Source organism: Scyliorhinus canicula, chromosome 12 (assembly GCF_902713615.1).
Source record: "Scyliorhinus canicula chromosome 12, sScyCan1.1, whole genome shotgun sequence".
Taxonomy (NCBI): Eukaryota; Metazoa; Chordata; class Chondrichthyes; order Carcharhiniformes; family Scyliorhinidae; genus Scyliorhinus; species Scyliorhinus canicula.
The window spans coordinates 123,351,989-123,376,871 of NC_052157.1; the positions used below are offsets into that span (position 1 = coordinate 123,351,989).

At 43.2% G+C, this 24,883-nt stretch overlaps 1 protein-coding gene across 16 annotated transcripts in view; it reads right to left on the reverse strand.

Moving 5' to 3' along the window:
• Window positions 1-1,817: 1,817 nt before the first annotated feature.
• Window positions 1,818-24,883, reverse strand: part of LOC119974776 (peripheral-type benzodiazepine receptor-associated protein 1-like) — a 378,013-nt gene continuing 354,947 nt past the window's right edge. For 13 of the 16 annotated variants that reach the window (XM_038814002.1, XM_038814003.1, XM_038814006.1 and 10 more), the window contains 7 exons: window positions 23,109-23,277; window positions 16,836-16,904; window positions 16,612-16,647; window positions 15,478-15,581; window positions 10,949-11,020; window positions 9,082-9,216; window positions 1,818-3,687 (listed from right to left, as the gene is read on the reverse strand). In XM_038814002.1, the coding sequence (XP_038669930.1) occupies window positions 3,502-3,687; window positions 9,082-9,216; window positions 10,949-11,020; window positions 15,478-15,581; window positions 16,612-16,647; window positions 16,836-16,904; window positions 23,109-23,277 (771 nt within the window). In that variant the 3' untranslated portion in view covers window positions 1,818-3,501. Of the gene's footprint in view, window positions 3,688-7,740; window positions 7,786-9,081; window positions 9,217-10,948; window positions 11,021-15,477; window positions 15,582-16,611; window positions 16,648-16,835; window positions 16,905-23,108; window positions 23,278-24,883 lie in introns of all 16 variants that reach the window. The other 3 variants (XM_038814010.1, XM_038814009.1, XM_038814004.1) reach the window with 3 other exon arrangements.

Genomic DNA, 24,883 nt, shown 5'->3' on the forward strand with positions numbered 1-24,883 from the left:
AGCAGTGCTGGTGTGAGCTCCTCGACCTCTAGTGAACCCATTAAAAAGCTAAAAACAGGAACAGTATAACAATGATTTCTTGAGCTATGGGTTTATTAACTGTGCCACTGCAATGTAGGATGCAAAGTTCAAGTGCGTTACACACGGGGAAGTACTGGCAAATGAAAGATTGAAACCCTCAAAACTTCAAAGACATTTGAAGGCATGGCGAGTTCGAGGACAAACCTCTTGATTGTTTTCAAAGGATACAGTGAGATCTTACATCATCAACTGAAGTCCTCAGCAGAAATGTAACATTGAATGGCAAAGCAAGTGAGATCATGAGGACCAAGCAGGTTCACATTAAAGGTAAGTGAAAATGCTGGGTCACTAAGATCGGCCGGCTGGTAAAAATGATGCACATGCAAAAAAGTTTGAAAAATAGTAGATGGTGGACAGGCTTTGGGGGGTCGGGATGAGAGTTATTCGGCTGCAGAATTCCAAGTCTCTGACCTGTTCTTGGAACGGTAACCGGATTCAGTGATGGTAATGTCATTGAATGTTAAGGGAAGATAGTTGGATTCTCTCCTGTTGCTGGATACTGTCATTGTCTCATAATTATGTGGCATGAATGTTACTTGTCAGTCATCAGCCCAAGCCTGAATGTTGTGCAGACCTTGCTGCATATGGCCATAGGCTGCTTCAGTATTTGACGAGCTGCAAAAGGTGAACATTGTGCAATCATGCATGAACATCCCCATTTCTGACCTTGTGAAGGAGGGAAGGTCATTGATGAAGCAACTGAAGATGATTGAGTCTAGGACATTACCCTGAGGAATTCCTGCAGTGATGTCCTGCGACTGAGATGATTGACTTTCAACCAATCACAAACATCTTCCTTTGTGCTAAGTATGACTTCCAGCAGTAGAGTTTCCCCCAGATAGGGCTCCTTCATGCTGCACTCAGTCAAATGCTGCCTTGAGATCAAGGACAGTCACTCTTATCGCACCTCTTGAGTTCAGCTCTCTTGTCCATGTTTGGATTAAGGTTGTCATGAGGTCAGGAGCTGAGTGGCCCTGGCAGAACCCAAAGTGACCGTCAGTGAACAGGTTATTACTGAATAAGTGACACTTGATAGCACTGTCCATGATACACTTTTCAGATGATTGAGTCTACTGGTGGGGCATTAATTGGCTGGGGTGGATTTGTCCGCGCACTCACTCTTCTTGTACTCATTGCAGTCTCAATCAAAACTGTCAAGTTACTCCCTGTGGACTTTGCCATAATATATACCAATATATCGTGGTGCAGATACACACTGATGGACACACACAGGGACCAATCAACATGTACAAACACTGCAGCCAATCACCAGTGAGACCACACATACTATAAAGGCAGAGGGCACCAAGGTTCCCGCTCATTCTGGGTGCTGCCTCTGAGTGTAACAGGAACTTATTCAGCCCAGCACGGACTCACAACACGTGCTGAGAGAATCAGCTGGTTCGGACAAGGCTTAGGTCTCTAGTTCAAGTTAGCATTATTTAGACCCACAGTCATCGTTTGTTAGTTAGTTAGAGGTAGTTAATAAAATTGAGTTGAACCTTCATCTGTGTTGGAAGTGTCTGTTCATCTCTCAAGCCTACACAAGCCAACACATCAGACTTGGCGATATTGTCCCTGTATTCCAGGAGGTCATACCCTATTGTGCTTGACGTCTCATCCCAAATGTCTCTGTACTCCTTCCTCATGGCCTTGTCTCACCCTAACTATTCCTGCATTCCCACCCCCCTCCAGATCCTCAGTAGTTCAAAATAATAACTAAAATGCAAAGGCAATTTTTTTTTGTGAAAATAGACTTTATTTCAGTAAAACATTTCTATGTAGAAACAAAGGAAAAACATTTGACAGTAAGGGCTTGGGCCCTGTTCACAATTGCACTCCATGCAGAGCACAGCCGGATTCGATCCCAATGATGCATGCAAAACAGAGGTGAAAATATTTATAAATGTAACACACAATAATATAAATTTTTCTGTACAAAATCTTGACCATATATTACAAAGTGGCGTGCTAGTACATGATGGCAATTTTTTTAAGGTATGAAAATAAGTTCTGTTTTAAGTTTGACAGCTGCTCAGGAGCATGGAACATAGAGTATGTATATGCACGAACGCAGGGTGTCAGCTGAAAACTGGCAGGTTATTGTGGCTTGGCATCTGAAAATCTGTTTTCATGTTTAGAAATTCATTAAGCTGACTTTCTTGAATAAGGCAGAGGACAAACCTAAGCATTACCCGCGGTTAGCAATGCCATGGATCGGATCTCAAAATACGCGGATACTTTCCACCCTCGTGGTTTCAGGTGAATTTGTCAGCTTCTAGTTTTGCACCGAGCTGGCTAGATTTTGGACAGGCTGTTTGGAAATTTCTAACATGCAAACAGGACACCAGTCTGATGTCTGACATGGAAAAACATGTTTCCATTTAACTTTTATATCTCATGACATGAGACATTTGTTTCAAACTTTTAAATACATTTTCATCAGTAACAATGCAAATATTACAACACCAGCCCTGATCATAAATCCCTGCGTTTTGCATCTGCGTAATTTTTGACTTGGCAAATGGTGACAGCCCTAGAAACAAACTGACTGCTAATAGAAGTCAGAATTCACCGGTGTGCAACCTCAGAAAGACACGAACCAGTGAGACAACATCTAGTAAAAAACTGGTGGTCACCAATTAGTTACATCGCAATTCCATTGTCACTCGGGTTCCTATTCATCATAACTGGTCAGTGAGACCCTGGCATATCTCTGGCCACAGAGCAACTACCTGTCTGACTCTGAAGTTTATGAGATGCAGAGATTTATACCTCTGCAAAGCTTAAACAATATTGCCATGTAGCTACTTGAAAAGAACGGCTCTGTGTGTTAAGCAGTCACTGGAGGATCAATGCATGAACAGTATTAGTCACGTATCTTCTGACAGATGAGGTGAGCAGAAGCTCGATATTTCCAGGAGGCTGAAAATTGTATTTATTATTCATTTGTACAAAGGCATTCTCTTCTGTTCTGTTGGTCTATGGGGTTAGTGCTCAGTGCAGATTAGAGCTTCTGGCCAAGCTCTTTCAACTGCAACATTGCAAACACTGGTAACTTGAGTAAAAGGTCTCAGAAGGCAAAGGGATGGTGAAAGTTTCTTTAGGTTTTGCAGCAGAAAGGATTCTGCATCGGTGGATGTGATCTCCGTTTGATGTTAACAATTCCCCTCCGTTTCCAATCATTCCCAAGGTCCACCATCATCTCAAGTGGTTTTCTGGATTCAAGGTGGAAGTTGCTTTCTATTACTCGAGTTTGAATCAGAGTTACTCACTGTTACTAGATCATAGGTGGGAGTTACTCTGTTATTGGATCCAAAGTGAGAGTTACTCTCAGTTGCTGGATCATAGGTGGGAGTTACTCTCTGTTATTGGATCCTAGGTTTGAGTTACTTGTTGCTATTGGATCCCAGTTCCATGTTACTCTCTTTTACTGGATCCCAATCTTTTGAATAGCTGCTTTCCTTTGGAAAAAAAACCCTTTTTCTTCTTGTTATTGGAGATGTTCTCACTGCATCCCTGATTGTCCAAACTTGGTCCAGTGACAGCAGGATAATCGGTTACTGGCGAAGCAGGGCTCAAAACGTCTGCTTCATCTGAGCTCAGCTGATGGGGAGAAAATCAGAACAAAGGTTATCGATGTGATACAGAAGAGAAGGAAACACACTTCACATTACACACTCATTGCCACCTCAACACACACTTCAAACAAAGACAAACTCCATTGCCTCTAAACTCTGCTGGTTGTGTCTTTCGGCCAATAACTAGTTATGCTGCTGTTTAGATATTGAAATCTTGTAAACCGTGTCACAATCACCCTCGCACCATCGTTATCACTTGTCCAAAAGAGTCTCAATCTCTGAACAAAGACAGGCAGATTTGTTATTTGTACAGCAACTTATCACCTTTTTCAGAAATATACTTCGGAATTAAATGGTTCTGGGAAATGTCAAAACGTTGATATTTTATACACAGCAGTACCCAATGTCCAGCAATGAGATGAATGACCAGTTGATCCTCGTGTACTGATAGTCGTTGAGATAAATATTGGACACAACATCAGAAGAATTTCCTGTTCTTCTTTGAATGGTACAGTGGTGTTTTCAATTTTGACCCTGTAAGCCATTAAGATTGGCTATCGTCTTGTATTAATCCTGTATCTCACATCCACCTGCCACAATCTCCTCCATAATGGCCCCCGTTAGCAGAAAAGACTGAGCTTTCATTTCTAGGTTCAGTTTAAAGTCAAAAGGGTGGAACTGATTGTCAATTCTACACGGTTCCCCTGAACCATTTGTGCCAGCTAACAGTAACTGTGCTTCTGATGTTCATTCATGTCTTGCACAATCTGTCGAAGCTTCAGTCCTCCTTTTGCTGATCATTTATGTTTCCAGAGGATCATTTTTTTCTTATCCTGAGACCTCAGACCTTAACCGAGTTGCCTTCTAAAGCTGATGCTTCAGTGCAGAGCATAAGCAAAGCTGATCACATCATGGGCTTCACTGCAGTTGATCCATTTGCCTTCCTGCATTCTGATTTTTAAACTGTAAAATTAGCCAGGAGTTGACAAATGAGGACTTGAAAAGACACTTACTGCAGATTTAGTATTTATTTGGCTGGTCTAATTTAACAATATTTGCATTTTAATATTAATTAATTTGATTTGAATTAACAAAGAGAAATGTTTAGATCAATGATTACAGAGTGGGTGTATGTCAGCTCTCAATGGGACACTCTCTCTCTTCCATGTGGGTGGCAGTATTTAACACTGCTGCCTCACAGTGTCAGGGAGCAGGGTTCAATTCCGACCCTTGGGTGGAGTTTGCACACTCTCCTCGTATCTGCGTGGTTTACCTCCCAGTCTAAAGATGTACAAGTTAGACGGATTGGCCATGATCAATTGTCCCTTAGCATCCAAAAGATTAGGTGGGGCTATTGGGGATGGGGTGGGCCTAGGTCAGGTGCTCTTTTGGAGGGTCTGTGCCGGCTCAAGGGGCCGAATGGTCTCCTTCTGCACTGTAGTGATTCCAAATTCTATGCTTCCCATGTTGGTGTTGCTCTGTCTGTTGGTTGCTCTCTGCCTCTGTGTAGTGTTTTGCATCAGTCATATTGTAGATAATAGGCCAGTTTCCAGGGCAATTTATGCGACTGAGATGTATAAATGTAAGCAAACAAAAAAGATTTGCTAAGAATAATTCATTGAGATTAAGAGGAATGTTTTAAAAGCGGCCATTGTTGAAGCAATGGGAACGACATGGAATTTGCATCATGCCATTAATCCTAATATAATAGAGTTGGACATTTCTTACTCGTTACTCTTACCTTTTCTGGACCATATCTTCTGTCATAGCTACTCCATAGCAAAGATTGCCACAAAACCGGTGGTAAAAGTGTTACCCTAAGAAGAGCTGATCAAAGGCACCAAATAACAGTGTCCCAGTTAACTCAGACAGCCATTGTCAATCAAATGACTGGCATCTCAGATGATAAGAGATTGATTAGTCAATAACACCATTACTGTTGCGTCATGTGACCAGCTCGATTACAGAGCCTTGGTTTTTTTTGTCTGAACAACTCCTATTGCATATACAAGATATCTGGCACCACATTCTGTGACGGTACTGTTGTTCTGAATAAACCTTTAACATCTTGTCTTTATAGATAACCAGCATGTGCGATGCTGTACCACAAACTCAAAGTTTTCCTCATGGATATTGATAACAGTGAGCCAGTGTATTTATCAGTGTTTATTAACCAAAAAGCGATGGGACTGAACAGTGTTAGCCAGTCGCAAAAGGATCATGCAAAGCAAGCAAAAAACCGTTGTTAGCCATGACCCAGGATAAAACAACATCCTATCTTACCAACAGTTGTCACATAACACTGTCAACCACTTATACTACTGAAGATACCTCTGCTGTCAGATCTTCTGTACCTCACATTCCAGCTACTGCCACAGCATAACCATCTCACCATCATCCAACGGCCTCCCTTCTCGTTCTCCAGGTGAGAAGAAAAAATAGTAAACTTGATTTGAAAGCTGATGACATACAACTGGACTACTCCCTTAACCTGTTAAATTCTTTTACATTGGGAAGATGGAGGCCATTTGAATGAACTTCAGCTGCTTTCCCTTGCGATCCATTCGCACTAATGGGCAATGCAAATCTGCTCCTCTAGTCAGTAAAATAGTGGAGGCAATGCCAGGGTGAATGGCAATCCAGAAGGAACCAGCTAATAGGGGGTGCAGAACCTAACTAGAACTGAATTCAAGAGAGAAGCAAAAATAGAAAATGCCAAAAATTGCATAGCGTATCGGGCAACATCTGTTGAGAGAAACGGAATAACAGCTGCTAGTTGATGACCTTTTGTCTGTTAGTATTTCCAGCGTTTTTTGTTTTTATTTCAGATTTATGCATCCGTAGTATTTTGCATTTGTATTAAGCGCAAAATGTCCTCTTCTAGCTAACCTGAGTGTCAGTGATACAGCCAAGCACATCTAATATTCTATTACTGTTATCTAGCATTACTGCAGGGGTAGTGCACACATGAAGTCCTACTTTGCAACCAGGTCAAAGGACAGAGCCAAAAGAGCATAATACAGGCAAACCTGCCAAATCTTGCGCTTAATCTGGTACAAGTGATTGAATTACATTTTTAATCCTTTTTTTGTGACTCGCAAAGGGAATCCCAAACCTTTCGGCCATGCTCCATGACTTTGCAGTTGCTTTTTATTTTAAGAATGGTCTGAACTTGGTGTACCTTGTACTCATGCTCAGCTTTGAGAGTTACAAAGTTCTGGCAGCTCACATACATCCTGAGCAGTATCAGCTTCCCATAGATGAATCTCCAGTTTATGTCCAGCAGTGGGGCAATTCAGAATAGGAAGTTATCAGGAGTGGGAACTGGAGCTGCACCAACTCAGGCTAGAGCTATCCTATCCATCTTAGATACCTCAGGAATGTCCGTGTATTCCTGGAAACCTGTTAATCTGCGCACATTTGCGCTGCCTGGAAGTCTGCCTACGTCTCCAGAATTTAACTCAACCACATCAGCAGGTATCTCTGCGGCCAGATATTTAACCATTCCATTTCACTATGTGTGGACCTAACATCATCCCTTTCACAAATGTCCTAATCATGCCTTTTTCAGGTTTATCCTGGCAGTATACAATTGCTAAGAGGGAAACTGCCCAACATAGTCTCATATGTTGACCTGTGCCTCTCTTGATCTGTTTACAATAGCTATGGACAATGGTTTTGTGAATGGACCTGTATGGTATATCCTTGCACCCTATGAGGAAGAATCAGCTTCTGGCTTATCTTTGACTTAGCCCCTTCCAGCTTAGATCAAGAAATTGCTGACTGGGGAACCTGGCTATGTGCAGACTACTGGATGGTCCCACGACCCTGAAGTGGAGGTTCATTTAGTGAAATGCTGACCGACCAGAAAGGAGCAATGGAGGTTGTTCAACTTTGATTGAGGTTGCGCTGAATACTGTATTGTACTATTTCCCAAGATTGGGATGGTTCCTGTAACTCTGTTCCTTGGACTGGTTCTGTGCTTACTGCAGGATTGCGGCTCCTTCTGGTGTGCATGCGGTAATGCAAATGACAGTGTCTGAAAGCTGCAGCAGTATCTTCAGTAACATAAACTTACAAGCCTCCTGGGTGCTAATTACCGCTTGAAATGAACAGTCTTCCTCTGTTGCCATGGAAAAAGGTAGAGAAACAGAAATATTATAATAAAAGAAAGTGAAACAACTAATACAAGTGAGTAAATAAACAAAAAAGCTTAAATAAGAACAAACTGCTCCAATCAGTACGGGTCATTATTTGCTGGCTATACAGAGCAGCTAGCTCATTATGTGCTACAATGAATTGAATACCTGTAGAGTTTGAACATGGTGCTCCGGTTTCCTCCCACAGTCCAATAATGTGCAGGTTAGGTGGATTGGATATGCTAAATTGTCCCTAGGTGGGGTTATAGGGATAGGGTGGGGGATTGGGCCTGGGTTAGGGTGCTTTCCGAGGGTCGGTGCAGACTCAATGGGCTGAAAGATCTCCTTCTGCATTACAGGGATTCTATGATTCAATAATTTTGATAAAGGATGTAGAATTCTTGAACGAAATCTATAAATTTACTTTTTTTCCAATAAAACAAGTTTAAAGTGACAACTAAAAAATAAGGATCGAGTGAAAATAAAATATGTTCAACTTATCTATTATCTACTAAAATTGGGCATGACCATAACTTTTCAAAAGTGCTGCCTTGTGGGTGACCAATATTGATATAACCTTATGAGATTTAACATAACACAGTCACTTAATGCAAAATGTAAGAAACTCACCTTCAGAATTGCACAAAGGGAAAAACAGGTTTTCAAAGAAAAGGTCAGTCATAAACAAAACTCAAAGTCTGCAGTAAATATAAGGAAGTGTTGTGCACCTTAAATAAACATCAAAATGTTTTACTTAGGAAAGATCGAAAAGTCGGTTAACACACCTACTTAAATGATAGTCAAAGTCTGCAAATAGATATCAAACTACAGCTAAAACTACCAAGTCTTTTTTTTACAAAGACAAAGCCTCACAGATTCAATCTCGCCAAATGAAAATCAATTCACCACCTCAACAGGTTGAAAAGTTCTTGTTGCCCCTTTCCATTCTCCGCCCCCTCCCCTCCAGCTCACCTGTTCCACTCACCCTCTCTTCTCTCTCCGCTACCTATGTATCCTTCTCTACATCCTATCCCAAGTCCCACTCCCTTCTCTTCATGGTCTACTCTCACTTCCTCTTCTCAACCCATTTCCCCTCCCAGTCTTCTCCCTCCCTTACATTGATCAAGTACCTCTGCACTGCTAAACCTCCTTCAGCTGAAAAACACCCTTGGTCTTGGATTCCAATGCCTAGAGCCCAGTAGAAATGTTATTTGGGTCGCCTAGTATTGCACGACAGGAGTTCACAGTATTTTACACAACAGAGTATCTGCTGGGCTTACCGATTTTTCCTTGTGTACTGTAGCTGGAGAAGATCTTGACATGACATTCCCAGCAGCTGCTTCCACTGTCCCCTCCATTCTGATCTGCTCCAGGAAGTTGGATGGTGCAAGTCCATGTAGTCCATTTAGGTCACCCTTGCATGGCAAAACGCAGTAACCAGTTACACATGGCTCAACCTACTGCATGAAACGCGTGAGTGAGTGGAGACAAGATTCAAATATTTGTGTGGGAGGGAAATTTAGGTTTAAAACAACCAATCCAATAAACCAGTTGCATCTGAACATCCCTCAAGTCCTGGCAAAGCCAGATTTATTTACATTTTTATTACTTACTCTGATTTGCTCTGTCACATTTTTGTGGTCTTGACATTTGGAAAGGGTTGCTTTTAACTCTCTTACCTAATTGTTGGATCAATTCTAAACTAAAATCAGTTAGATTCACCAACTTGAGACATACGTAAATTAATGCGAACAGAAATTTAAATTCTCTGTGCAGCATGCGAGGCACTGTGGTTTGCACCTAACTAGCCCAAGAAGACAAAAAGCCTTGAAAACCGCTTTAACCATTCTTTTACCAAGACAGGCTGGCACTTCAAATATAAAACAGGTGTCGTTCACAGGGAACATGTCCTAGAATACCTTCAGTAACAAATAAAAACAAGAAATCCTGTAAATACTCAGCAGGTCAAGCTGTCTTGATGGAGAGAAACAAAGGCAATGTTCGAGGTTGATGGCCTTAATCAGAACTGAGGAAAGATAGAAACAAAATAGGTTTTGAGCAAGTGAAAGGGTGGAGGAAGAACAACGAGAAGGTCTGTGAAAGGGTGGAGACAGGAGAGATTAAAGGACAGTTTCCTGGTACAAAAGCCAAAGGACGTGGTAAAGGGTAAGGCAAAGAAACAAAAGGTGGGTCCAGGAGCGGTGTGAATGGCTGGATTTCAGGTGCCTGAATGCAAATAAAGAAAGAAATAAGAAAAAAACTGAACCAGCAAAAAGGAAGCAGAGATTATGATTTCAATTGTTGAACTCAATGTAGACTCCATAAGGATGTACATTGTAGAGTCGAAAGAGGTGTTATTCTTTGAGCATGCATTGAGTTTCATTGGAAAACTGCAGCAGGCCAAGAGCAAAAAAGGTCAGAGTGGGAGCAAGTTAGAGAATTAAAATGGGAAACAACAGAAAGTTCAGGGACATTTTTATAGATTAAGCGCAGCTCACCCAGTCTGCGTTAGGTGTCGCCAGTGTAGAAAGGACCATGTCGTAAGTAGTGAATACAATGTGTTCAATTGAAAGAAGTACAATTATATTGCCACAGTCTGTGTTGGTACAGCCAAAGTGTTGTTAGGCAGGGACTTCCAGGATTTTGACTGAATGGCAATGAAGGAACAACAATATATTTTCAAGTGAGAAAAGTGTGCGACTTACAGGGGAACTTTGAGGGGTGGGTGTTCCCTTGCCCTAAGGTGGTAGAGATCGCAAGTTTGGAAGATATTTTCAAAGTAGTTTTGGCGGGTTCTTTAGAGTACATCTTGTGAAATGTACACAGTGCAGCCATGGTGAGTGGGGGAACGGAATGTTTAAAATGATAGATGCGACGTCAGTCAAGAGGATTGCTTTGGCCTGAATGGTGTTGAGCTTCTCGAGTGTTATTGGAACTGCACACATCCAAGTAAGTGGAGAATATTCCATCAATCTCTTGACATGCGGTTTGTAGATGGAAAAGACTTTGGGGAGCCAGGAGAGCTACTTGCCAAAAAAAAGTCTACACAACTGTACAGCTAGCATGAAGGAATAGTTTGGGACTGACTTTTCTGAACTGACACTCCAATGCAGTAAGATATTGCAAGATACATTTGCATATACTCACATAATAGAAACCGTCCTCATCCATGTCCCCGTAAACATTAATTATGTCACCAGCACTGAATGTCAGTTCAGCCTGTTTAAAAAGAAGACAGATTAACTTTAGGATTTTCTGCTGGCCCTATCCATTTCAAGCCACATCTTTTGGTTGCAAGTCTGCAAGTGTAAATCGATTAAATTGGCATCTACTTACACACTGTTCTTGACACAATTTTCATTTGTTGACTTTGAGTGAAATGTTAAAAACTCTCTTGGCCAATCAGCCCAAGTGACTGGCGAACGCAATCTAGAAGCCACTCTAATGACCACATAGTGATACCATCGCTAAGACCATCGATTCCCACCTCCTCAACATCGCTCGAGTCTGTCCCTGCCTCAGCTTATCTGCTGGTGAAACCTTCATCAATGGTTTTTTTTACTTTTAGACTTAACTATTCTAACACACTCCTGGCTGGCTTCCCAGGTTCTCCTCTCTGTGAACTTCAGAAGCTATTGCCCATGTCCCAACTCAAACCATCAGCCCTATCATTACTGATCTACGCTGGCTCCTGATTAAGCAAAGCCTTAATTTTAAAATTCTCATCAATGTTTACAAATCCTGCTACAGCGTTGGTCCTCCCCATCTCTGTGATCTTAGCCAATGCCATAACCCTCTGAGATATTTGCACTTGTCTAATTCTGGCCTTTTGAGTTTCATTGATTTTACTCGATCCACTATTGTTGACCGTGCCTTCAGTTGCCTAGGCATTGAAGCTCTGGAATTTGCTCCCTGCACACCTTCACCTCCTTATCTTGGCTTTGCACAATAAGAAACAAGGAAAGGAAAGATACTTTGAACAAGCATTCTGGTCAGTCTTCATGGTAAGAGACACCAAAAGCATCCCAAGGATACTTATGGGGAAAAATGGAGCAACCACTAGAGAAAGAGTACGAGGAAAACTAATGGGACTAATGGCTGACAAGTCTCCTGGGCTCGATGGCCTGCATTATAGGATCTAAAAAAAAATGGCTGCAGGGATAGAGGATTTATTGGTTGTAATCTTCCAAACATCTTTTGATTCTGTAAAGGTCCTATTGGATTGGAAGTCTTCAATTCAAGAAAGAAGGAAGACAGAAAGCAAGCCAGTTGAGCTTGACATCTGCCATCAGTAAAATGCTGGAGTCCACTATTAATGAAGTACATCCCTATTCATGTATGTCAGCTATCAAACCTTGCATCGCAATTCCTGGCCATGATAAATTTCCGCTTCGTGTCCAAGAGTGTGCAGGTTAAATTGTGGGATTACGGGGATAGGGTGGGTGGACGGGTCAGTGGACATATATAGAGTGCTGTTTTGAAGGGTTGATGCAGACTCGATGGGCCAAATGGCCTCCATCTGCACACTAAGGGTTCTGTAAGAGTTGTGATAAATTAAACTTGACAAACTGAAACTTGCAGATTGTTTCTGGGATCAGTGCTGGGACTTGAACAATTCATAATCTATATGAATGTTGGGATCGAAGAACAGGGTGTATCTTAGCTAAACTGATACAAAAATAGGTGGGAAAAAAAATTCTGAGGAGGTCATAAAGAGTCTGCAATGCGATATCGATAGGTTAAGTGCGTGGGAAAATAATTTGGCAGCACTTAATGTGGGATAAGTGTAAGATCATCCACTATAGGAGGAAGAATAGAAAAGCAGAATATTATTTAAATGTGAGAGTCTCCAAAATGCGATAGTAGAGTGATCTGGGTGTCCTCATACATTAATCACAAAACATTAGCATGCAGGCACAACAGTATGTTGGCCTTTCTTGCAAGGGTGGGGTGGAGTATAAAGTAGGAAAGTCTTTTTACAACTGTACAGGGCATGGATGAGACCATACCTAGAGTACTGTGTACAGTTTTGGTCTCCTTATTTAAGGAAGGATAAACTTGCATTGGAAACTGTTCAGTGAAGGTTCACCAGATTTGATTCCTTGGATGTAGGAGTTGTTTTACGAGGAAAGGTTGAGCCCATTTTCATCGGAGTTTAGAAAAATGGGGGTGATCTTATTGGAACATGTAACATTCTGAGGTGGCTTGACGGGAAGATCCCGAGAGGATGTATCCCCTCATGCAGGAATCTAGAACTTGAGGCACAGTTTCTGAGTAAGAGATTTAAGACAGAGGTGAGGAGTAATTTCTTCACTCAGAGGGTGGTTAACCTTTGGAATTCTCTACCCCAAAAGAGTAATGGAGGCTGGGTCATTGCATATATTCAAGACTGTCAGACAGAGTTTTTTTCAACAAGGGACTCAAAGATTATGGGGGTGGTGGTGGGGTTTTGGCCAAAATCAGATCAGCCATGTTCTTACTAAATGGCAGAGAAGGTTCGTGGGGCTGAATATCTCCCCATACTCCTATTTCTTAAGTTCTTATGTTTAAACCATTTCTTACAATCTACCTTATTGACCAAACTTTTGGTTATCTGCCCTAATATCTCCTTCCATGGCCCAGTGTCATATTATGCCTATCAAGAGAATTGTGACATTTTATTACATTAAAGGCGCTATATCAGTAGAGGTTATTGTTGTTGAAGGAATGTTACTGATGAAGCAGCTGGAGATGGATGGGCCTAGGATATTGCCAGCAATAATGTGCTGGGACTAATACAATTGGCTTCAATAACTGCAATCATCTTCATTTTGACAGGAATGACTCCAGCCAGTTGAGAGATTTGCCCAATTTCCAGTGACTTTAATTTTATCAGGCCTCCTTAGTACTACTCTTGATCAAATACTGCCTTGATATCAAGGGAAGTCGCTCTTGCCTCTTGTGTCCAGGTAATGATATCTGACTTTGCGGAGTAGGTTTCTCACCAGCATTCTGACACGTCTCCAGAAATGGGCATTTTTCAATGCTGGTATAAAAATCATAAGTTTTATACCTCAGCCACTCCCAGCCCACCCATTCTTGGGAGTAAACATTTTCTACAATTTGTAATTATCTTCGTAATCATAAACGTGTTCAAAGAAAGAACTTCCATTAAAGCAGTGTATATTAGCACATCTTTTAGGACATCCTAAAATGTTTCAAATCAATTAATTAATTTTATAAATCGATAGCCATTGTATAGTAATGAATTGGGTATGGGCGTCACTGGCAAGGTCATCCCCAATTGCTTATCTGAATGACTTGCTTAGGCCATTTCAGACGGCATCTATAAGTCAACCACATTACTGTGGATCGAGAGTCAAATGTAGGCCAGACCAGTTAAGGATCGCAGATTCCTCCCCCCCCCACAGGTCATTAATGACCAGGTGGGTGTTTATAACAATTGGCAATAGTTTTGTGGTCATCAATAGACTTTTAATGGCAGAATTTTTATTGAATTCAAATTTCACCATCTGCACAGAATTACCCTGGGTCTCTGAGTTACTAGTCCAGTGACAATACCACTATACCACCGCCTTCCTCAGATAAACAGGAAAACCAACACATTAAATTAGTCACCAGTTAATCAGTTTTTCATGTTGCTGGCTAAGGGAATAATGTTGGCCTTCTCATCTTCAAATAGTGTAAGATATATTTAACATCCATTTGACCAAGCTGACCAAGTTTAATATTTCATCTGGAAAACATACTTCACTGAATTGTCAGCTGCCATTATGCACTCAAGTCCTGGAGATTGAAATCAAAATTTTCAGAGATTGTTATCGACTGAAGTATAGATGGCCCTAGTAGGGAGATGAAAATTTGCATTCAATGTATTTAACATGGCAACTCTCTACACTGTCCCTTCAAATCAGCTCAGGAAGAGATAAAGGTGGCTTCAGGGGACCCAATTTGAAATGATATCCAGCATCTCCATGCTACTCCCAGATACAAACAGCACAGAGCTATCTCACATTGTCACATTGGGAAAATTTGTTGTTCAATGTCACATGGGATGGCTGCAGGGAAATGCAAAATACATTTTGGTGCACAAAGTTACCCACATCTGTGTGAGAAATTACAGGATGTTGGATGTGGCTACTAGGGGATTTTCACAGTAACTTCATTGCAGTGTAATGTATGCCTACTTGTAACACAAATAAAGATTGTTATTACAATATGGCACTTGTGAGGCAATAACATCAGTCGAGTTGTTTTAAAAGGGAAGAGATATTTGTTGGCAAATTCGCACCTATTTTTCATGATACTCTGTAATTGGCCACTAGGAAATACACACAAAGATTCCAGGCAATTTTTCACATACAGAACTGACCTCAGTTCAATAACTCCTCACTGAAGGTTACAATCTAGAGTTCCCTATGCAAAGGATTAACATGCACCGTGTTAGTGCTTGGTTGGGTTTTACGGTTCTCCTGCCTATATCAATGAAACATGGGACTCTTACCCTGAGCTTGACCAACAAACCCGACCATCCATGTCCCAAAATAATTTGTTTGGTAGCAGGAGGTGGCGATCAAGAGATGCCACAATTGTTCTAACTGGTTTTAAGATGTTAACTTGGATTAGTCCTAGCTAGCTGCCAACAGTACAATGTGAGCTGAGCAGATGCACCACACCTCAATGTCCACATTAGGTGAGCTTTCCCTGGGATCATAGTCAAACACAGCCACCATCTTTTTCATAGGCATTTTCTGTAGTCCGCTGCCAGGCCGTCTCCACTCTGCAACAGAAAAGGAGGCTCGTAATGAATATCATGTAGATTTACTATATGGTGCAATTGTAGAACTGATAAAAAAATAAAATTAAACAAGGGGAAGAGGATTCATTACAACTTCTAAATTGATAATGCATGTTATGCAGACAGAGTAATTTCTCATGCAATGGGTGTTCATTATAACTTGTTATAACCTATTATGCATTTTGTATGAGGGTCCTTTTCGACCTTCCTCGCTGAAAATGCACGTTACAGAGAGTGGGCTTATTCCATCTCCACAGCTAATTTACAAGACGTCAGAATCATATGGGTGGCATAGTGGTTAGCACTCCTGCCTCACAGTTCCAGGGATCCGGGTTCAATTCCGGACTTGGGTGGCTGTCAGTGTGGAGTTTGCACTTTCTCCCCATGTCTGCGCGGCTTTCCTCCGGGTGCTCTGCTTTCTTCCCACAGTCGAAGATGTGCAGGTTAGGTGGATTGGCCATGCTAAATTGCCCCGGAGTGTCCAAAAAAGGTTAGGTGGGGTTGCTGGGTGATGGGGATCGAGTGGAGAAGTGGGTTTAAGCTTAAGTAGGGTGCTTTTTCCAAGGGCCGGTGCAGACTCGATGAGCCAAATAGCTTCCTTCTGCACTGTAGGGATTCTATTCCATGTTATATGACAGTGAACCCACTATAATTAAACTTTGAACAATAAACCGGTTTATAAACTGTTTTCACAAAAAAGTGCGAGAAACACAAAGTTGTGAATAAGCTTCATAGTCCAGTACAGATTTCTCGAATTATTTATGGTGTTTAAAAATATTGCCACATGGCTTGAGAATTGCTCAATATAATTGTACTGTATAAGCTTATTATATATCCTGTCAGATTCTTCTGTAGAACAAAATTAAGTGCAGTACATACATGAAACAGCTGCTTCATTAAAATTAGCTTTCCATGCATTTTAATGATTGTGATATTTTAACATATGCAAATAGAATTCCAATGCAATTATCAATGGAGGAATGAGAAGAAGCTGAGGGTAAGTTTTGCTGACCTTGCTGTCGACTGTCCTCCCACTTGTCGGCTTGCACTGAAAGATCAGGGATTATTTAGTTAGACTCTTGCTTTCATGTTGGACCCAGCTCCTTATACATTTTTAAACATTCAGTACCATGCTGTTAGGCAGCGAATGGGAAGCAGCGAGTCAAACACTGACACAGAAATGTTTTCAATGAAAACAAAGCAACAAAAAAAAAGTAAGCATGAAGTGAGACAGACCTTTCTTGGATCGCCTTGGTTTCGGAGGAGGCGCAGTGCGGCGTGGCGGCTGAGAGAGCGTGTGGCTGCCTTCATACAGCAAAAGACGAGAGAAAAAAAAGAGGAAATAAAGCAGCACACAGGGAGCTGAGACAGACAGAGCAGAATCATGTCAGGTTAGCAAATCAGAGGCCAGTGGTTCTGGCAAGTGACACTCGCAGCTCTGGGGCAGTTGAATCGAGTCTAGTCGAATGATGATGGCTGTCTACCTACCTCACCATTGAAACCTGTGGAAACAAACAAAAATGTGGAGCACAGAGATGTTTAGGGACCCCTGGGATTCCAAAGGCCATGAGCTCCAGCTCTGGTGCCACTGGTTGTTCAGTTTTTTTTTTCTCCAAACAGAACTGTACTGTGTCCATATATTCCACACACATCATGGGGTGTCACACTTCATTGTCCAGATCTTCAGAGGGACATTCACAAACTTTAGAAAAGGCAAGCCGGATATTCAAAGTGTTTCTTATAAATAAAACTCTATTTTTCTATTTGCTTTGCCTCGTGATATGGAGGCATTCATTAATTATGTTGTTCTTAAATATTCAGGCTTTCCATGAATTGTCTTCAGCAGCAATGCCAACAGCAGAACTCCAGCCCTAATCTGAACGATTGCCTTTTCCCTATCCTGTCCCCTTGTCCGATTCTGCCCCTATTTTATCTCCAGTTCCGTTAGCAATTATATCCTGCACAGAAACAGGCCATTGAATCCAGTTATCTATGCCTCATCCTACTTTAATTGCTTCTTTGCACCTTACTCGTACATCCTTCTGTTCCTTTCTTCTGAATTTAATTGCAGGATTGTCACCGTTAACTAACCTAAAATTGATCTTGTCCAATTTCGATTAGTTATGGGTACAATCACAAATGTATCATTCAATGTATAGAACAACAAACTAACTGGTATACCGTGTGTTCATGTGCACCACTGACATACACTTACACTGACATTAAGAGAGCAGGGCTGGGGGTGGAGGAAAGATTGCATTAGCAGAGCTGACAATTTCTAGGTTTATTTTAAAAATACATAAAGTAAAAACAGTGACCATGCAACCAAGGTGCAAACGGTTAGGCCACTGTGCAAATCTTTTCAGCCAATGTGCATGGAGAGGCTGGTAACTGTAAAAAAAAAACACTGCTCAGATTGTTAGCTTCATCTTGACTGTGTGTAGTAAATGTAACTGTGTTGAAGCACCTCAGAATGCATCATGACCAATGTATATGATTGGAACAACATTGGATCGCTTTAATGAAAATATTCAAATGCTTATAACGTTCCCATTACTATATAAATATAGAAAGATAGCAATTAGGAGCAGGAGGCCATTCGGTCTTTCGAGCCTGCTCTGCCATTCATTATGATCATGGTTGATCATCATGGGCATGGGTGTCACAGTAGCACAGTGGTTAGCACTGTTGTTTCACAGCACCAGTCACCTGGGGTTGATTCCTGGCTTGGGTCACAGTCCGTGCGGAGTCTGCATGTTCCTCACCGTGTTTTCATGGGTTTCCCCGGTGCTCCGGTTTCCTCCCATAAGTCCCCAAAGACGTGCTTGTTAGGTGAATTGGACAGTCTGAATTCTCCCACAATGTATCCGAACAGGCGCCGGAGTATGGCAACAAGGGGATTTTCACAGTAACTTCATTGTAGTGAAAATGTAAGCCTACTTGTGACACTAATAAAGGTTATTATTATCCAACTCAATAGCCTGATCTCATCTTCCTCCCATATCCTTTGATTCCTTTCGCCCCAAGTGCTATATCTTACTGCTTCTTGAAAACATACAGGGCGGGATTGTCTGATCCTGAGTCTAAGTGTTGATGCCGTCGTAAACGCCTTCGCGTTTCTCAACGGCATCAACATTCCCTCAGGAGCAGCGATTCTGACCCCTGCAGGGAGCCAGCACGACACTGGAGTGACTCACGCCACTCCAGCTGCCGATCCCTGGCGTCAGATGGGCGTCGCGGGTCTGCGCAAGCGCAGAGGGGCCGGCGCCAATGCACGCATGCGCAGTGGCTCCCTTCTCCGCCCCAGACCCGAAACAACATGGGGTAGGGCTACAGGGGCCGGCGCGGAACAAATGAGGCCCCCAGCCTGATCGCAGGCCAGGCCACAGCGGAGGCCCCCCTGGTGTCGGACCCCCCCTCCCCCCACCAGGCCGCCCCCAGATGCATCCATGCCGAGGTCCCACCGGGTAAGAGCAGGTGTGGACGGCGGCGGCTGGTCTCGGCTTTTTTAGCGTCGCTGCTCGGCCCATCCCGGGCCGCGATTCGCCAGGGGGGCCCCGTAGAGTGGCCCCCGACTGGCGCCCCACTGGCACCGATTCTCTGCTCTCCGGAGAATCGGTGGACTGGCGTGGCACGATTCGCGCCGGTCCCGGCGATTCTCCGGCCCTGCCCCGGGGTGAGAGAATCCCACCCCAATGTTTTGGCCTCAACTTCTTTCTGTGGTAGCGAATTCCACAGACTGACCACTCTCTGAGTGATGGACTTTCTCCTCATCTTGGTCTTAAACTATCTACCCCGTATCGTCAGACTGTAACCCCTGGGCGGGGATTGTCCCGCAGATGGCAGGACGGACCAACGCCGCATCCAAGAGCGGCGTGAACAACTTCACCGTTGGGCCACCTGGAAGTTGCGGAATCCTCCGCACTTCCAGGCTAGGCCAGTGCCGGAGGGGATGGCGCCGTGCCAACCAGTGCGGAAGGGCTGCCGTGGGCCGGCGCGAGTTGGCGTATGCGCAGAACCGCCGGCGTGTTTCCTGCGCATGCGCAGGGTTTTCTCATCCACGCCAGACATGGCGGAGCCTCACAGAGGCCGGCGTGGAGGGAAAGAGTGCTCCCACGGCACAGGCCCGCACGCAGATCGGTGGGCCCCGATCATGGGCTAGGCCACTGTGGGGCCCCCCCGGGGCTGGATCCCCCCGCGTCCCCCGAGGACTCTGCTAGCCGCCATCCAAGTCAGGTCCGGCCGGGATGGACCATGTCCATTTTACGCCGGCAGGACTGGCCAGGAACGTGCGGCCGCTCGGCCCATCAGGGCCCGGAGAATTGTGGGAGGGCTGTTGCCAACAGCCCCCAACCGACGCGGCGTGATCCCCGCCTGAAAACCGGCGCCGGAGAATTCGGCAGCCGGCGTCGGAGCGCTGGGGCGGGATTCACGCCGCCCACCGGCAATTCTCCGACCCGGTGGGGGGGTCGGAGAATCCCACCCCTGGTTCTGGACATTTCAGCGTGCATCTTGATCACTGTAAAAAATGTGAATATCATTGCTGTTATAGAGTGTTATAATTATGCATTTTCTTATGTAAATCTAGCACCAATGTTATCAGTAAGTGCCGAGATGTCATTAGTTGTTACCTGTGTATATTTGCATTTAACTGCTAAGTTTTAATTAGTTATTTCGATGTTTGGCTAGCTGCTCCATTTTTTGAGACCATACTGTATTTTAAACTTTGTTATTTTTTTATATTAATGAAGATTAACTTTCACAATGCATTTCGCCTACTTTTTTGGTGGTCAAGTTATAATGTTTCTTTCAGATAGTTAATGAATAAAGTATATTTTTGAAATTAAGAAAAGAACAGTGATAATGTAGTGCTAGCCAATTCATTCAAGGTTGACACCTCAGCACCAGAGATTGCTCCCAACCCCAGGGTGAGTCCCACTTCCATTAAAGTTTCTGTTTAGCAGGGTAGTGGTCACTAATGAGTGATTCACAGGCTCAGGAAGCTACATCTCTGAAGCTGTCAAGCTCTCTGCCAAACACGGTTTGTAAACTCCAGAGCAAGATTCTCCTGAAAGGTGAAAATTAGAGCATTTCCAGCTGTGACCTGATACCTAACGATTAGACTGGCCCCAAGCCAGCTTGTTTCGGGGAACCAAGCAGCGTTGGTTAAGACTCACATATTTCTCTGCTATTATGTTCTCACTTCATCTACACAGATTAACACATTTCAAGGTGAGCATCTGTTACTGCAAGCAGTCCCTCATTGAGCTGGTCATGGTTCAGGTCTTGGTTAATATAGATGATGGATGCCTCTGACATCCTCACACAGGAGCACCAGTATTAGATTGCATGACAGCGCTAATGGGTGTTGTCACGAGGCTATATTTTACTTCTGAAAACGTGATTTTTCAGTTTCGACCGACAGGAAATTTTGCAATTTGAAATGAGACAGAACAAACAACGTAAAAATGTCAGGCCTCCTTCCATGGGGAAGGTAAAAAAGCAAACAAGGCACCCTCAGGGGATTGCGAAGGGAGGGTCATTTCCTGTAATTCAAAGATCCATCAAAATCCATCACTGACTAAGGAAGAGACATTAAAATGCAAAACGGGTAGGTGGTGGGTCCAGCACCTATGGAATTTCAAAATATTGAAACAATAGCTACCACAGCCAGAGCCACCCAAAAACTCCTTGAAAAAACACAGTGGGTGAAGTATAACAGGTCCGGCCTCAGCCATTGCAGGGAGATTGCAAGAAATACTTCAGCAGAAGAAACAGGCTAAAAGTTCTCTCTCCTTTGGAACACATGTATTACTTGGCTTGGAAGACAATTTTACTAGAAATCTACCAGCGAACTGAGATCTCATGATAATTGCAACATCTTCTACATCTGACCGCATCCACAAAAGCAGCTAATCCAAATTAGCCAGGACATTTAACTATCTACACTTCCAGGACGATTAAAGGACATTTAACCGCATATTCTTTTCACCTTTTTTAAACTGGATAATCACTTCCCTTATTTCTCACCCCATGTGGAGCTTTTCCCCTCAGGTTTAATAGTTAGGAAATGTATCTTTCTTTAACTCAAGAAAACCTTGTTTGATTATTGCATAAACAGCTATCGGCACATTTGGATTCAGAAAAGGCATATCGTGAAAACAAAACTTAAACCTCTGTTGTGACCAACTGAGGAGAATGAATAGAGGGGCTGACAGTTCACTCCTTCTCACCTGGTCATAACGATATAATCTGACAAGACATCAGTGCCCAATTAGGGCACACCAGCCACTGCAGGCTGATGGTTCTGTTTATTTAAAAGCCACTTGTAGGGCTGGATTTCATGGCCCCCTTGGTGGTGGGTTTTGCAAGTAGGGGACTTGCAAAATTCAATAAGTACTGTATTCACTGCCTAACCACCTGCCTTTACCCAGCTGTGATTTTACCAGCAATCCGCATACCAATGAATGCCCACTTAAGTGCCTTATCATTTCACTGCTGTGATTTAACCAGCAACTGGAAAGTCTCATGCCAACACCAGCCTGGTAGCTTTCTCCTGGCATTGGCCAGGGGGTGTGGGGTTTCGGGGGGAGGAGGGGTGGCAGTTGCATTTATATCACGTTCCCTGGGCCCTTTGAAGAGTGCCCCACTTTTCTCCGGGTTCACTTCCCCCACCAGCTTGCCCACCGCAACCCCTTTATCCCCTTCGTTTCACTTACCTCTTAATTGGCTGCTCAACATCAGGGTGGTTGTAGTTCCAGCTGTGCCCATTGTTTCCGGGGGCACAGCTGGAGGGCTGGAGATATATTGGACATTTGATTGGATGGCAGCTCTCAAGAGGCAGGACATCCTGCACAGAGGTGTTGGTGCAGGGTGGATGTCTCACTTCCAAGCAATTACTACCATTCCTAAGCATTAAATGCCTGTGGGGCAAGCCTCTCGAGCAGGGACAGGCTTATCCTTAACCTTTTTGCTGGGGAGGTGAGGACTCCTGTGTCCTGTTAAATCCATCCTGTAATTTTAAGGATCCTTCAGGAAATCTGAGGTGGCAGTATGAGCATTAGTACATAGTTCACATATAAATATTGTGAGAGCATCAGTATATGGTATCACATTTAAGTGATGTGATGAGTTTCAGTGTTTAGACATAGTCAGCTGGGAACTTTTAATAAATGTACTCATTGTAGTATTTCTTATCTTCCACATACAAATGCCTCCCCTATTTGAAACAATACCCACCTCTCTCACTCTTAACTTAGACAAACCTATCTTCTCTCTCAACTCAAATCCAGTCAAACTTTCTTCTTCTTATCTTCTAGTCCAGCCAAACTTGACTTCCCTGTCACTCCTGTCAATAATTTATTTTGCAGCATTCGAAAAGCATCTAGCAAATGTCCCTGCACGTTCACCGTTGGCCCAGCCAATCACTCATATCTTGAATGCGTTCAACCTGAAAATACAACGCAACAGTCTCAGTTAAACAGTGACATCAGTGTAATGCACACTCACCCAGCTTCTCCATGGACGTATTGGGAGCCAGGTAACCCCGCTGTAACAACTGCTCCATTACTCCATCATCTTCCACCTGGATTTCTGAGACCATGTTACATGGCACAAAGCCAGTCTGACCATTGCCTTCTCCATGGTAAAATCCATCGGCATCTTTATCTCCAAATACCTGCAATGAGATTGTTCAGATGGGAGACCCCTCCCTTACTTTCAGTTTACTCCAGATTCACACACTTTCCCAGCTCAGCCCCATCTTGGTCTTCACTCTCCAGTGATGACCCTACACTGCCAAACACTAGCTCTATGGAAGAGTGGTAGACAGCAGGAAGTTCTCACCATCAGTACTGATTTTATTCAGGTAGGCTAATACGTAGTAGCAGCTTTTGTTGTTGGTCCATGCATCTGCTCCCTTGAGGGACCCTCAGAGAGGTAGTGTCAGAGTGTTTATCACTAATGACTCAGGGACCTTATGGATATGGGAGGCACAAACGCAATCAGCTGAGAGCATTTCATAAATTAGAAAGGATGCAGGTTTGAAAATTTTTGACATCTGCATCTCGACAAATCATTTCTTTAACCTGTAGGAACCTTCCTTCATCAATGCATGAACAGAGGTCAATCACTCAGTCACACAATCCACAGATAAATCAGACAATTCCCAGATTGTAATGAATCAATGTCTGGAATTCAAAATTAGTGGAAGCAAGAAAATAGTATTAGAAACAAAATAATTGCACAAAAGATGTACAAATCCTCAGGACCTGATGGTTTCCTCCCAGAGTTTTAAAGTTATTGAGGACCTCGCAGATGCATTATCATAACCTTCTCTACACTTGTGTCAGTTAAGGAAGTTTTCCTTTGGACACTTGAACACTTCTCTCGAAGGAACACTTGATGAAAGAGAAACATGGAAATTATGAGCCCTTTAATCTTACATCTCATCATAGAATCATAGAATCCCTACAGTGCAGTAGGAGGCCATTCGGCCCATTGAGTCTACACCGATCCCATGAAAAAGCACCCAATCTAGGCCCAATCCCCCGCCCTATTCCCCAGAACCCCACCTAACCTTTAGACACAAAGGGGTAATTTAGCATGGCCAATTCACCTAACCTGCACATCTTTAGACTTTGGGAGGAAACCGGAGCACCCGAAGGAAAGACACAGGGAGAATGTGCAAACTCCACACAGTCACCCGAGGTCAGAATCGACCTGGGTCCCTGGCATTAACCACTGTGCCACCATGCTGCCCTTGTGGGAATGTGGGAAAGTGACTGGATTCTATAGTTAGGCACAGAGTGATTTAACACACAGAGAGATTTGAGCTGATTAGAAAGCCAACGTAGATTTCCGAGGGCAAAATCATGGGCAGAATTTACCGGTTGTTTACGCCAGCAGGAAATTCCAGTCCCATGCCAGTGCACGGGTTTACCGGTGATGGAGAGTGCTGTCACCGGGAAATCCCGATGACATCAACGGATTGGTAGATCTGCTGGCGGCCGCCTCCATCACTAAAAAACATGCGGCGGAGTGGTCGGTAAATCCTGCCCCATGTCTAACATTTCTAATTGGATTTTTGGGGGAAGTAACTGAAGTATTATACACGGAAATATCTATGGATATAGTTTAAGTAGACTGCCCGAAGGCATATGATGAGATTCTACATGTGACACTGTTAGCTAAACTTAAAAGGATGGAATTGAAGGAAAACTATGCAGCTTGGTAGGAGATTAGTTAAGCAGTGGAAGACAGAGAATAGGGATAATGGGCATGCA